General features: G+C 35.1%; 1 protein-coding gene across 4 annotated transcripts in view; it reads right to left on the reverse strand.

The window, feature by feature from the left end:
• Nucleotides 1-11,201, reverse strand: part of Nubpl (nucleotide binding protein-like) — a 199,588-nt gene extending 188,387 nt beyond the window's left edge. For 2 of the 4 annotated variants that reach the window (XM_013510457.1, XM_005376951.2), the window contains exons 1-3: nucleotides 11,053-11,201; nucleotides 10,327-10,474; nucleotides 6,757-6,791 (exon numbers count right to left, since the gene is read on the reverse strand). In XM_013510457.1, coding sequence (XP_013365911.1) covers nucleotides 6,757-6,791; nucleotides 10,327-10,474; nucleotides 11,053-11,160 — 291 coding nt within the window. In that variant the 5' untranslated portion in view covers nucleotides 11,161-11,201. Of the gene's footprint in view, nucleotides 1-6,756; nucleotides 6,792-10,326; nucleotides 10,475-10,791; nucleotides 11,006-11,052 lie in introns of those variants that run through there. The other 2 variants (XM_005376953.2, XM_005376952.2) reach the window with 2 other exon arrangements.
• Nucleotides 11,202-13,931: the final 2,730 nt, after the last annotated feature.

Genomic DNA, 13,931 nt, shown 5'->3' on the forward strand with positions numbered 1-13,931 from the left:
GAATAAAATGTTCAAATGTGATGGGGAACTAGGAAGCAGAGAGAGGGAAAGGAAGGAAGGGAAAAGGTGAGAAAATAATGAAAAAATGGAAACAAAGCTTTTGTAAATAAGGAGGGGAAGAGAGGGTAAAGGGAGGGTAGGCGAACGGGGAAAAAAGAAACAAGATGTATTATGTACAGGTACAAACTCCCTATGGTGGAATGTGATCACTATATATTCCTAAAATGTACCAATAGACTTAATTTAAAAAAAAAAAAAAAGAAAGAAACGCAGAAAAAAGACTGTAAACTCTCAAGAACAGAGCATATCCAGCCCAGACTGGCTTCAGGAAGTAACCCATACCAGCTAGTGCACAGGAACCACTGAGAAGAATAGTTAAAGATAAACCCAGGAAGACAGAGGATCTTGAGTACTGGTAAAGGCTTTCCACTGTGACTCTGAGCAAGGGACTTAGGTGATTCCAATACAGTTAAGAGTATCATGGCACTATGGACTGGAAGGATTTGACCACAGGCAGGTAAGGGGTCACTGCAGTGGTGTACTAATCTATGAGTTCCTCAAAGGCAAGAATTGTGTGTTCATTTTTGTATTCTCCAAACTAACACACTGCTTGGGACAGAGTACGCACGCAATAATTGTCTAAAGATGAATGGATTGCCAAAGTGAAGTGATATGAGCCTTAATTAAAGTGGGAACAGTAGAAACCTACAAAGTGGGAAAATGTTGTAGGCACAGAGACAAGGATATTTGTTGGCTGATAAAATGTGGTAAGGATAGGGTTGAATCAATAAAGGCTGTAAAACTGACAAATACTATATAGTCTACATGTTTCTGTCAGAATCAAATATTATTACTCTCATGAAAAAAAAAAAAAAGACTGCTTTACTCTGGAATAAAAACCACTCATCTTGGGCATATTTACTACTATATTTGACCCTGAATTACCTCATCATCTTAAGATACTTGTTTTCCTTTTATCATTGCTGGTCTATAAAACTTTAAGGATACACAATATGTCTACTCTGTTATGAAGTTCAATAAAACCTTATTAAATGTTTTAATTAACACTTTCTCATTCACAGAAGAAACTATCATGAAAACTATTTCAGCTACATACCACCTGTCTTGGTTACTTTTCTCTCATTGCTGGGACAAAATACCTGGTGCCCAAAATTAAGGAAGGAAAAGTTTATTTCGCTTACAGTTTATGGAGGTTTCAGTCCATACTTGGCAGGTTACAAGGCCGAGTGGCACATGGCAGAGGGCTACAGCTCATGGCGGCAGAACACAGCAAAAGCAACAAGCACTAAAAGGGAGGAATGGCCCCAAGCAGCCTCTTTCTCTCCCTTACATATGTAAACTGTCCACCCCAAGGCAGGTGTAGCTCTCACACCCATAATCAGTCAAACTCTAAAAGCCTGCCCCATGACCGCATGATGCTTTGGGGGACACCCAGACACAAACCATAACACCACCCAAAAATATAGCTTCAACACAAAATAGCATATATAGATACTTATATAAATAAACATGTACTATACAGAGAGTCCACCCAAAAAAGCCTCAATATGTTTATATATTTATTTATACATTACATTAGCATTAGCATAATAATAATAATATATAAACTACAGAGCATACACAAAAAACATAATGAGAAAATAATACAAATGGAAAAGAAAATTTTCCTCCCATACTTCAGTGGACTGTCTTACATACCCTTCTGGGGTTTACACAATCTACTTTAAAGATTACTAAAGCCAATATTAAAAATAAAATGAGCTACCATGTGCAAGGTCTTGATCCAAAGCATCATCACACACAAAAACAATAATAAAAGTAAAAATGTAATGAATACCTTGCTGGACCTATTTGCCCTAGACCAGTGATGGCAAATCTTTTAGAACTTTCAATGACACAAACAGCTCACTGTAGCACACATGCTATAGGTTCGCTACACTGCCCTAGACCTACAACTTTATCTTACTAGATTTTCCTATTCTAGTGCTGAAAAACAGGCAGCAACCCACTAAAAAGGTAGGAGAGAAGAGTTTGCAAGGTCTTCAGCAAAGCCGACCTAAGAGGTAGCAAGTCAGTAGACCATCTTACATAGGAAATGAATGAAGAACTAAGACTCCACAGTAATGAACGACTAGAGAAGCTCCAAAGACACCAGCCACTCAGCAAACAGATGGCTAGGAACCATGAGCTTCCTCCAAACACAAAATATGTCTTCTAAGAAGGGTAATAATAAAATCTCAAGTTGGGAAACAGAGCAAAGGACTCTGCCAGATTGATATAAATCAGGTAGAACAGATACAGCTCTTCTTTTCTATATGCAGGCAGTCTTGTGGCAGATCATATTTCAAAAATCTTACGTAAGCCAAACATGCTGCTGCCTAATCAAAAACACTATTAATCAAGTATATAAGCTATATCAAATTTCTTTCTTAAATATATATATATAAATTTATCACAGAGGACATGACAGTCACCAAGCATAAAGTACTATATAATATTATCTTGGAATTATCAAAATATGCTGCTCACATTTCTTGGCTTTCTTCATAATTTCTACACTAACTCTGCCACAAAATGTCAAAAAATGAAAATAAAACAATTCCTTCTTCATGATCATAAAACACTAAAGACCTTAAAGGAGATTTAACAAACTTGTTTAAAAACACTTTAAAGAGACTAAACACTTTCTGAGAAGTAGTGACGGATAGTGTCAATGTTTTTGTTGTCAATTTTCCTGTCATATACACAAGCATTAAATATCATGCTATTCTCATCCCTGCTGCCTGAAAGAAACAGAAAAATAAATTTTACAAGGTAACTTCTCATCAAAACTAGCAACATTTAACATAAAGGAATCAATTCCTATTTTAACTATTCTTTTCATCTTTTGATTCCTTAGCAAATACTTACCTCTCATTGTCTATAACAACCATTGCTTTAAGCTAAAAAGATAATGAAATTAAGGGAAACGCTCACCCGAAAACTTATCTACCTTCCCACCTACTGAATTTTCCATTTCCCCTCCTTCCTTAAGGAAGAAGGGGACCTTTCCCCAAACTAACTAAGTGTCCTAATTTTTAAAAAATCATTGGCTCTTAACATATCACTGACTCTTATCTCAATAAGGTTGCCTAACTATACATGTACTTCTCTTTTTTTCCAAATTCCACTGAAATGACAAGGAAAAAAAAGTAATTTAAAACTATAATTGCCCTAGAAAACAAAAAAGTGTGCTATGAGCAGGTTAGAAGTTTAAAAGAACTCTAAGGCTGTGGATGTAGCTCAGTGGTAGAGCACTGTCCAGCATGCACTAGGTCTGAGGCTCCACCCTCAGCACTACAAAAGAAATTCTAGACCCATAGTCTCAATCTTTAGCATCAAACCACCTACAAAGCTGGTTAAAGTATAAATTACAGAGCTGCACCCCCAAAGTTTCTGATCTGCAGGTCCGGGGTATAGTTCCAAGTATGTCTCACAAGTTCCCAGGTGCTGCTGATTCTGCCAGTCAGAGCGCCACATTACAAGAACCATATTAAATAAACAAAGATCATCAAAACAGTTTTTATTAATTCTACTTAGCATTCTTAGAGAGATTCAAAAAGATAGAACAACCATTCTTTGTAGAAACAAGTAGAAGATATTAAACAGTCCTGAAAAACTAGAAAAAAATAGTTTCCCAATTAAAAATTAATTTTTCAGAAGGACTACACAACTAAAATCCAAAATAACAATGTGAAAAAGTCTAAGACACCTTGCAAATCACAATAAAGACCGACAGAGTATGGGAGTTGTTTTTTTTTTTTCAAACAAAAACTTGAAAGTCATAAAGAAAACCTTACAAGTATAAGAGGTCAATATCTACATTATAGGTTTCTGAAGAAAGAACAAACACATCACCAAAAATAATCAGTGAATAGAAGTTTTCCCTCAACTGAAAAAGATTTAGCCTTGATATTGCAGGAGCCATTTGCAAGTAGATTAAAAATTTTAAAGCTAACAACTGTACACATATTTGTGACAATTTTAAACTTAAAAGCCAGTCAGGCATGGTGACACTTGCCTGTAATCCTGCCTAATTCAGAGGCTGTGGCAGAACTGTAAGTTTGAGGCCAACCTAGGCAACATAATAAAACCCTACATCATTAAAAAAAAAAAAAAAAACTTGAAAGTCATAAAGAAAACCTTACAAGTTTTGAGAAAACAAAATACATGATATTACAAAGGAATCTGCAGACTAACATTAAATATTATTAGCATGCTAGAAGGAAGTGGTATATTATTTTCAAAATTCACAGAGAAAATTATTTTGAATCTGAAATTACATCTCTGGTAAAACTATTAACTATGAACATCATAGGAATTAAAGAACAAAACAATTTAACAAAAAAAGAACTAAGAAATGTTATTTCCTGTACATATTAGTTTTCTACTTCTTTTATTAGAAATTATCAAAGTTCAAATGGGTGTCAGTGAGCTGAAATTAAGGTTCTGGCAGAATTTTACGCCTTTTGGGGGCTAGCAGAATACATTTCCTTGTCTTCCCTAGTTCCCACATTCCTTGACTAGTGGTCCCCCTTCCAGCTTCAAGGCCAGCAATGGTGGACTGAATTCGTCTTATATGAAATCTCTCTGTCTTTGACCCTCTTGCTCCCCTCTTTCACTTATGAGGATCCCTCTGATTACACCGAACCTACCCAGACAATGTAGGATTATCTTACCATCTCAAGATCTTTAACTTAATCATACCAGCAAGTCTTTTGGCATGAAAGAAAATATGTGCACAGACTCTAGGAATTAGGATGTAGACATCTTTGGCTGATCATTATTCTGTCCCACCAAACAACAGAAGGATTTAAGAATGTCCTCCAGGAAAACAAAAAGTTTAAGAAGACAAGATGGGATACAACAACATAGATCCCTCATAAAAGGAAAAGAGTTGTAAGGAAATTTAAAAAGAAAAAAATTTGACCTTAGTGGCAGAATTTTTTCATTCTAGGAGCACAACTTAAGCAGAAACATGATTATATTTTCTTCTCTGAACATCCAATTACAGTACTGATGCTGCTGTGAATAAAGTTTAGCTACCTAAAATATTATTTTATTATTACTGCAATAAAATGCTTCACATTACATCAAGTAGTATTTGTTATTATTTTTTATTATTTCCCAATTTTCAGAAATAACAGAATCAAATAACAGAAGACATGAGTATCTACATGACTAGTTCTGGGTTCTGGTAGATTCTGGACTCCCTACACCAATGCCAAATCTGTACAGATAACACACACTATTTTAACCAAATGTGCTATGCACTGGGAACTGAAATTGCATAGTAATGGTAGGAAATAAGCTAGAAGCACAGTCACAGCTAAACGTATTAAATGAGTTTTGCCTATACCTTATAAAATAGGAATAAAGGAAAAATTAAAAGCAATTCTGAAAAATGTGTGTTTTTATTAACTGATAATTTATGGAGATCCATAGTATATTCAATATTCAATTTTATTTTATTTTAATAATTTAGAAATATAGATAATACCTAAATGACTGTAAGTATGAAAAATGGATACTCCCATAGACTATAGCTAAAATAAAAAACAAAGCAAAGAAATCTTTTAAGTACATACATACAGTGTGAACTGTGCATACCTTTTGATTTAGTAGTTTTATTTCCAGGAATCTATCCTACAAATATTATTAATTAGCATGTCATTACTACATAACAATTCCACTGTAGTATTATTACAATAAGAAGGAAAAATAGAGAACCAACCTAAATATTTCATGAAAAGGGAATTGGTTTTGAGCCAAGCATGGTGGTGCACATCTATAATCCCAGCACTCAGGCAAGCTGAGGCATGAGGATCACTGAGAGGTCAAGGCCAGCCTAGGCTACATAGTGAGCCCAAGAACTACAGTGAGACCCTATGTCAAAAAACAAAAACAAAACACAACAAAAAAAGGAATTGGTTAGATATATTATAGTCAGTCATTATGCAGTAGCCATCAAGAATAAGGCATATATATAAACAAATGACAAAAAAAAAGAATGAGGCATAGCACAGAAAGATGTGTATGTGCATATACATATGCATGCAATTTTTTTTAATTTTTTATATGGAGAATAAAAATTAAATGGATATATATAAAACTACTGCCTCAAGTGAATCTTTTAGTATTAAAGGGGCAGTCAATGAACCTTCAGTTTTATGTTGCACACATATTGTATTTGAACTTTTTTTTTTTTTTTGGAGACAAGGTCTCTCTATGTAGGTCAGATTGGCCTCAAACTCACAGTGATCCTCCTGGTTCAGCTTCCCAAGTACTGGGATTACAGTCATGTACCACCACACCGGCTTCTATTTGAATTTTGTTTCAGTGGGCATATACTACTTTTAGAGTATCTTTTTCTTTAAAAACAATTAATACTAACATTTAAAAATTGAACCAGAATAATCTTCTGAATACAGTAAATGGTAAAAATTAATTTAAGATGTGACATCCATGCAAGAACATGAAAGATTTCCATGGGATAATAAAGCAAATAATATACAGTCAACATTTAAATGCATCATTATTAAGTGAAACAAGTACTAATAGCAGCACTTTTAGTCCTTACAAACATGCAACTGAGTGAAATTATACCATTTAGCTTATGAGTAAATGAAAAGTAATATGCTCTTTATCATTGCCTTAAAAATATTTTAATGTATTAATATTCCTATTAACACCTACCGAATCATTCGCTGCCAGTGCAAGTGCAAGGTTTACTGGAAAAAAAAAAAAAATTAAATTTAGTAGCTTTCTTGCAGTTAAAGTTATTGTGCCTTTTAATACTTTTAGTGTAATAACCAAAGCACAGAAATTTTTCATGCATCTACCTTACTTGTAAAGAACAAGAATATGGAGAGAATGCAGAAAAATAAAAAGACAAAAGAAAACCTAATTTTGCAATATAACTGATACACACTTGCCCAAAAATCAAGATTTTAAATAGTCCATTTATAATGTTACAATTTTGTTCAAATAATCCATTTTATTCTTTAAGGTTAATGAAATATATAGTTCAATTATTGCCAAAAGCACATTTTATAGAAAAATCATATGCCAATTAATAAATAAAATTAAATTTAATCTTATTGTCTTGTTAAAATGCTGGTATGGTAGGAGTTCCAAGTATCTAACACATAAATATACCTGTATACAAAAGACTGGGCCGCTGTGCACAGAGGTAAGGGGATAAAATGTGTTTCCCAAAGTTCCTATGCCAGGGAATCCCAGAGACATAAAGTAGCAAAGCAGTAATCCTAACACCATCTTTAGCCCTGCAGTAAAGATATATGACATCTGAGAAGAGTGGTCCTAAAGCAATATATTTCCACACTTGATAAATAGATCCTCATACTTTCTTATAGAACAATGAAGTAAATGTTTTCTTTAAAGTAGTTAAGAGTGGGGCTGGGGATTTAGCTCAGCGGCACAGTGCCTGCCTGGCAAGCGCAAGGTTGTGAGTTCGATTCCTGATACCAGAAAAAAAAAAAAACAAAAAAAAAGTAGTTAAGAGCATAAAGTTTAATGCAGACCTCATTCAAATCCCAACTCCATCGCCACCTACTATATAAATCTGATTAGGTTATTTTACCTGTAAATCTGTTTCCTCCTCTATAAAACAGAGTTCCTACTTCACAACTATTGAGGGTTAAATGAAATACTGTGTGTAAAATACTGAGCCTAGAGAAGTGATGGCAAACCCTTTAGAGCTCTCAACGATACAGACAGCCCACTGCTATAAGCGTGCCACAGTTCACCACCACTGGCCTAGAAAATGGACTTGATAAATTCATTCTTATAAACTATAAGATAATTCTAAATTTCAGGTACATATAATCATAATCCAACTTTTAAATAGAAATCTTAGAGAGTAATTGATCTTAAAGTTAGGTTCTTTCTGTATATATATAAAAAAAAACCACAAAGCATGTTTGTACTAGTCAAATGTCATCATTCTAACCCAAAATAACTCTGGCACACATATTCAAATAGTAAGTATTTTGAAATAGTTGGGGACAATAATAAATACATACAAGGGAAAGAAATACAATACCAACAGAGGCACATTATCTATTTCTAAGGCTTAGGTATAGTAACAGTTATTAAGAAAAAGTATGGACTCAGCTACGTGGAACACACAGTATAATGAGGATAAGATATTTACTTAAAAAAATGAGGAAAGATATTTACTTAAGCACCTACTATGTGTTATACACTGTATCCTGTCATATATTCTCCTATTTAAATGCTTTAACATTCCACAAAAACAGATCATCTTCCAGCTAAAACAATAAGCAATCTGTTTTTTAAAACTGGCTAACCTACAGACCCAACAACACTACACAGAATCCAAAAAATTTCTACCTATGATCATGAAAACACTTCCTATTTTTATACAGTCCTACTAATCAAAGAGCATGTAAAAAGACTCACATCACTGAATTAAGTAAATGTACTTCAATTTTTCAAAAACAGGAAGAAGTAGATTCTAGAACCAAAGACTAGGAGTTCCTAACTTTAAAAACAAAACATCAAATAGATGGTAGACCCTCAGAAAAGGAAGCAAAAATGTGTAGGACATGGCAAGAATTCATTAAGAACAAATCACCATTTTTAATAATAACAGAGTATCTATCAAACACTAATAGGTAAGGAGTATATTGCAAATACAATATTTGATAAATCTTAACTTCTTCAAAACATCTAAGAAACTCTTCCACAATTCCCTTCAACTTAAAATGGGGGGCACCTACTAACAGTCTTTATTTAGATTTACAGCCAGCTGTACTGATTGTTATACCTAAGGACAGAATATGGCTTCAAGTCAACACAAAAGATCTCCAATGAGATTCACAGAATCCTTTACCTGGTCTTTCTTATTTCAAATTGTTGACCTCAATGGAACTAAAGAATTTTACTGTAAATATGCTTTATGACTTGAGGATACAAGTCTGAAAAAAAAGCTCAAAATTTTAAAAATCTTGTCAGTCTAGAACTAGACAAAAATTAAGAAAATAAAATATATTAAAGATAATCATTTTTTAAACAACTGCAAAAAAAGATTATTTGGTCATGCTATTGAAATGACTGAAAATCCAATAAGTGAAAGATATGAGTGCTTTATAAGAATACAAGTCTAATAACAAACTTGCAGTTATGAGTAAGCTCTGCAGACCTAATGTATAACATATTGAAATTCACTGACAGTAATCTTAAGTAGTCTTATCATACAAACACACAAAACTGTAACTAAATGAAGTTGTTGTGGATGTTTTGTTTTGGTCTGGGTTTTTCCCAGTACTAGGGATTAAATCCAAGGCCTTCCTCATGCTAGGCAAATGCTCAACCACTGAGCTAAATTCTCAGCCTGAGGTGATGGATACAATAATTAGCTTAATTGTGAAAATCATTCCACAATGTATACATGTATCAAAACATCAAATCCCACACCTTACATATGCACAATATTTGTCAATATACCTCAACAAAGCTGAAAAAATAATTCAACTTATTGCTGTTGAGTAGGACTATGAGAAGTTTCCCTTTTACATTTATAACAATAATTTTTTCTAGAAATAAAAGGTTTCTTTAGAAATCTTTGGAAATAACTGGACTAGTTCTGATGGCACTTCTATGTGTTTTGAAAGTACCATTTTAGAGACAAATCTATAATCAATAAAAAGGGCCATCAAAAAAACTTTCTCCATAGTACATTAATGTGGTACTAAAAGATATAGTAATTAAAACACTAAATCTCTCATGCATTTTGAAACAGTTCTATGGTGACTATAGAAATGGTGAAAATTGTAGTATGGTTAAATGAAAAAGTCATAACAAACAATCTCATGGCAAATATCTAGTTATATGTCCACTGATAAAGATTGGAAAAGAACAGAAATAATTTACTATTAAAGTTACTAGATGTTTTAAGACCAACAACAATCAGTTATTGAGTACTTACTATGGAGGACACAGGCCTAAGGGGTTAGCTTAATTTGCATAATCATCTCATAAAAGAGGTTTCACACTCAAGTAAGTAAAGAACTGCTGGACAGACATTTGACCAATTAAGGAGTAGACAACCTGGTTCTACATTTAATTTTGTCTAACTACATAATCTAAGTCCCTATTCGTTATCAACTCCTAATACTAAGGAACCAGCTGTTAGAAACTTCACAAATACTAAACATTTTTAATCTATAATTTAATAATTTGTCATAAGTTCTTAATCAGTATCAGAATATCCTGTAATACCTGCTGTAGTAGACTTTCCAACTCCACCCTTTCCAGAAGCCACAACTATAACTTGTTTAACACCTTCTATGGGTTTCTGCTTTGGAAGTCCTCGGGACATGATTTGTGTTCTTCTTTGTCTTAGGTTCTCACCCTCGGCGCCAGATAACTTCAGAAAAGAAAGAAAGTTTTTCTGTTGTAAAATTTAAAACAATTCGGGCTCTGTGACTAAGAGGGCTTTCTTTCCTAATTCTCATCTCCACTAGTTCATCCTTTAAGTGCTATTTACCTACTATCAGTACTACTGATCATAATTGTAAAGGTACATGTTTATAAATTGAGATTTGCCAGGGCACGCTGATTTTGAAAAATGGAAAATAAGTAAGCTGCCTCTTAAATCCTGCACGTTTGCTTTCTCTTTAACAGTTTACAAAGTAACCCCAAATCCCAAAATGGGATGTGCAAGACATACACCCATGTTCTAACCATGTTTTTCAGGGCCTGCCACACCTCAGCCTGGACCTCAGCCTGGACCTCAGCCTGGACCAACTGTGGGCCGGCCAGAAAATGGGCAACTCCGTAAGCCAGTCCATAAGGCCTCACTGTGACTCCAAGGGGGACAGGAGTTCCTCCAAGAGGGTCTGAGCTGAGTCCCGTGTCGCGAGAGGCAACAATAGGAAACCTGCAGCCGACCCGACCTGCATCCTCATCCCGCCCTCTCTGGGCTCTCTCTGCAGCACCACGGACCTGGCGGCGAAAAACCAATGCTCGGATACCCCTAAGAGACCAAGGGGCCCGGCCACCTCTCGGGAGCGACATGCCACCAAAAAGCAACAGACGCTGCCAAATTCCCATGGCGTGCAAGGTTGCCCTGAGCCCTGCTGGGAAGCCGGAGCGGCGGGCGCGGGAGAATGACGTCATGCGGCGATGCGCCGCTTCCTCTCCCCAGTGACCTGCCTCTTTTGAGTTTCTTTGGCACAGGAACTTACTTTGTCTTGGTTTTGCATGTAGCCGGGTACAAACATTTTTGCAGCATTTTATCAAATACTTGAAAAGCATTTTCACATAAATCACTTCATGTTATCTTTACAGAAGTCCCAGAGTAGTCAGAAGACTTACTAGTATCCACTTTTTTTAGTAATAAAATGTGTCTTAGAAAGTTTAAAGCAATACTTGATTTAACAGCTGGAAATGATGGAACTTTTCCATCGTGTACAGTACTGTTTATGGTCACATAAACACAGCCACTGTTAAGGATTTTACTTTTTCTTTTTCCTGTGTGATCTACAATAATAGCCTGTTTTTCACCGCTTGTGTTGCTGACAATTCCCTAAAAAAGAGGTCATGGTGCTTTACTAAATTGGAAAAAGTACAGCTAAATCAAAAACCAAATCTCATGAAGCAAGTTTTGCTCAAAAGAAAATTAAGGGTGAAGGTGTAGCTCAGTGGTAGGATCCCCTTTCTAGCATGTGCAAAACCTTGGATTCTATCCCCAAGGAGCAAAGAAATGAGTTACAGTGAGACAGAGCATGAGGGAGGAAGTAGAATTTATCTTGGTGAAAGAAAGGAAGTATTCCTATATCCAAAGCAGATGAGAGAGTGAAAGAAATCACTTTAAGAAAAGAACCTCAAAAACTGATCCAGAAAGCCAGACCTAGTAAGAGGATAATTGGGGTGTGGTAGGATTTACCCTGGAATAATCTCTATAATATTTTCTGGAGTTGATTATAGTTTCCTTCATTTGCTTCTTATTTGTAGGTCATTTGTTTTATCCAAAGTACAACATCATTCAGTCTATTTTGCTCTAATCTGACTTTTAGTTATCCTTCAACATTATTGAGGCATAAAAATATCAAAGAATTACTGCAAGGCTTAAATGCACTATTACCAACAAAGTACATTTCATTTAGTAAGTTCTGAAAAATATTCTTGCTTTTTCACCCCCAATTCCACAATCATATTGTTTCATTCAGCTTTCTTTACCTTACACTAAGTTGATAGTTTTCTCTTACTATATATCACATATTATTTTATGACATGTTTTCTCAACTACTTTTATTTTTAGATTTTTTTGCACTCAGTTTTTATAAATTGTACAACAAAAGCTTGCTGATAAGGGGTAAAACTGACAAGATAATCCATTCACTAAACAAGAAATACTGAATATTTGTTTCTCTCCAGGTAGCTTGGGAGGACTTCTAGACTTAAGATTATTCATTTAACAGATATTTATGAAGCAGCCACTATATGCCAAGCACTATACCAGTCTTAGAGTATTTACCACTGAAACAAACATAATCCCTCCCAAGAATTTACAGTTCAGAGCAAAAGAAGGAATAAGTTACCAAACAATTACAGTCTGATGATATGTATAGGAGAAAAGTGCTGAGTGCTACAGGAGTACAAAGTATTCCCTTCAATCCAGAAGTTTCTGAATGGGGTAGAATCTACACTAAATGGTGAGTGTAGATAACATGTGGGAGTGAGCTGGGAGAATAGCTAAAAGGTTGTTGTACAGGGATACGAAATGACACTTAAGAACTGCAAATTTGGGGTCAGGGGATATAACTCAGTGGCACAGCACCTGAGGTGCTGTGGCAAGCGTGAGGTCATGAGTTCGATTCCCAGTACCCCCCCAAAAAGAACTGCAAATATGTACCTCATAAATATGTAACCTATGTCAATTAAAAATAAGACACAAAAACTGCAAATAATCTGTGCAGTTTAAAGATAGAGATTTGGACCAAAGTCATAAAGATTGAGATTGTCCAGAGCATGGAGGGCTTTATATATCATGTTAAGGAACTTGGACAAAGGGTTTTAAGCAGAAATGTAACACGATTAGATTTGTATTTTAGAAGCATCATCATGACCACCAAGTATAAAAGAGGAGATCTGAGGGGCGAGATCACAGACAGGAAGACCCGAAATTATTCAGTAATCCAAAAGAGATACTAAAGGCTTGACTTAACATCTCAAAATTTCACTTTATTTATCAATAAAATAGACAGTACTTGTAGAGTTGTATTCAGGGTGAATTTAAGATAATGCGTGTAGCATGCCTATCATACAATGCACACAGTCAATAAATATTAACTGTTGTGATCATTACTGGTTGTGTAGAAGTCTGTGACAAGGGCAACTAGCTGAATCGACTGACATTCCCTGAGAGAGAACACATGAGTAAGAACAAGTGAGACTAATGTCTGTAGAGTGAATGGGTCATTAGTTGCTTCACCATTTAGCTGATTAAAATTTCAGAAGAGTAATAGAGATGCCTATTGTTTCTTCAACAGCAGCACTGCCTCCCACACACATATCCGTGCCCTTTTCTGTGCTATTCTCCCTTAGCCCCTAAGTCATCCCACCCCCGTTACCACTAATTTGATTAAAGATTGACACACAACAACAAAAAAAAATTGGGCCAATCAGATTCTTTCTCCAGAGAAGTTCAAAAATGAAAGTAATGTTACTCAGTTCGAGATTTTATTTAACCTGATAAGACATAAATGATTTATTTTCTGCTTTGCTCACGAAGAAGAAAAAGCCAATGCCAATAAAAAAAGAAAGCAGATCATAAGAGATCCTGTGTCCACAGAGGAGAGCCAAGGATATAGCTCAGTGGC

Source organism: Chinchilla lanigera, unplaced genomic scaffold (assembly GCF_000276665.1).
Source record: "Chinchilla lanigera isolate Chin_1 unplaced genomic scaffold, ChiLan1.0 scaffold00008, whole genome shotgun sequence".
Taxonomy (NCBI): Eukaryota; Metazoa; Chordata; class Mammalia; order Rodentia; family Chinchillidae; genus Chinchilla; species Chinchilla lanigera.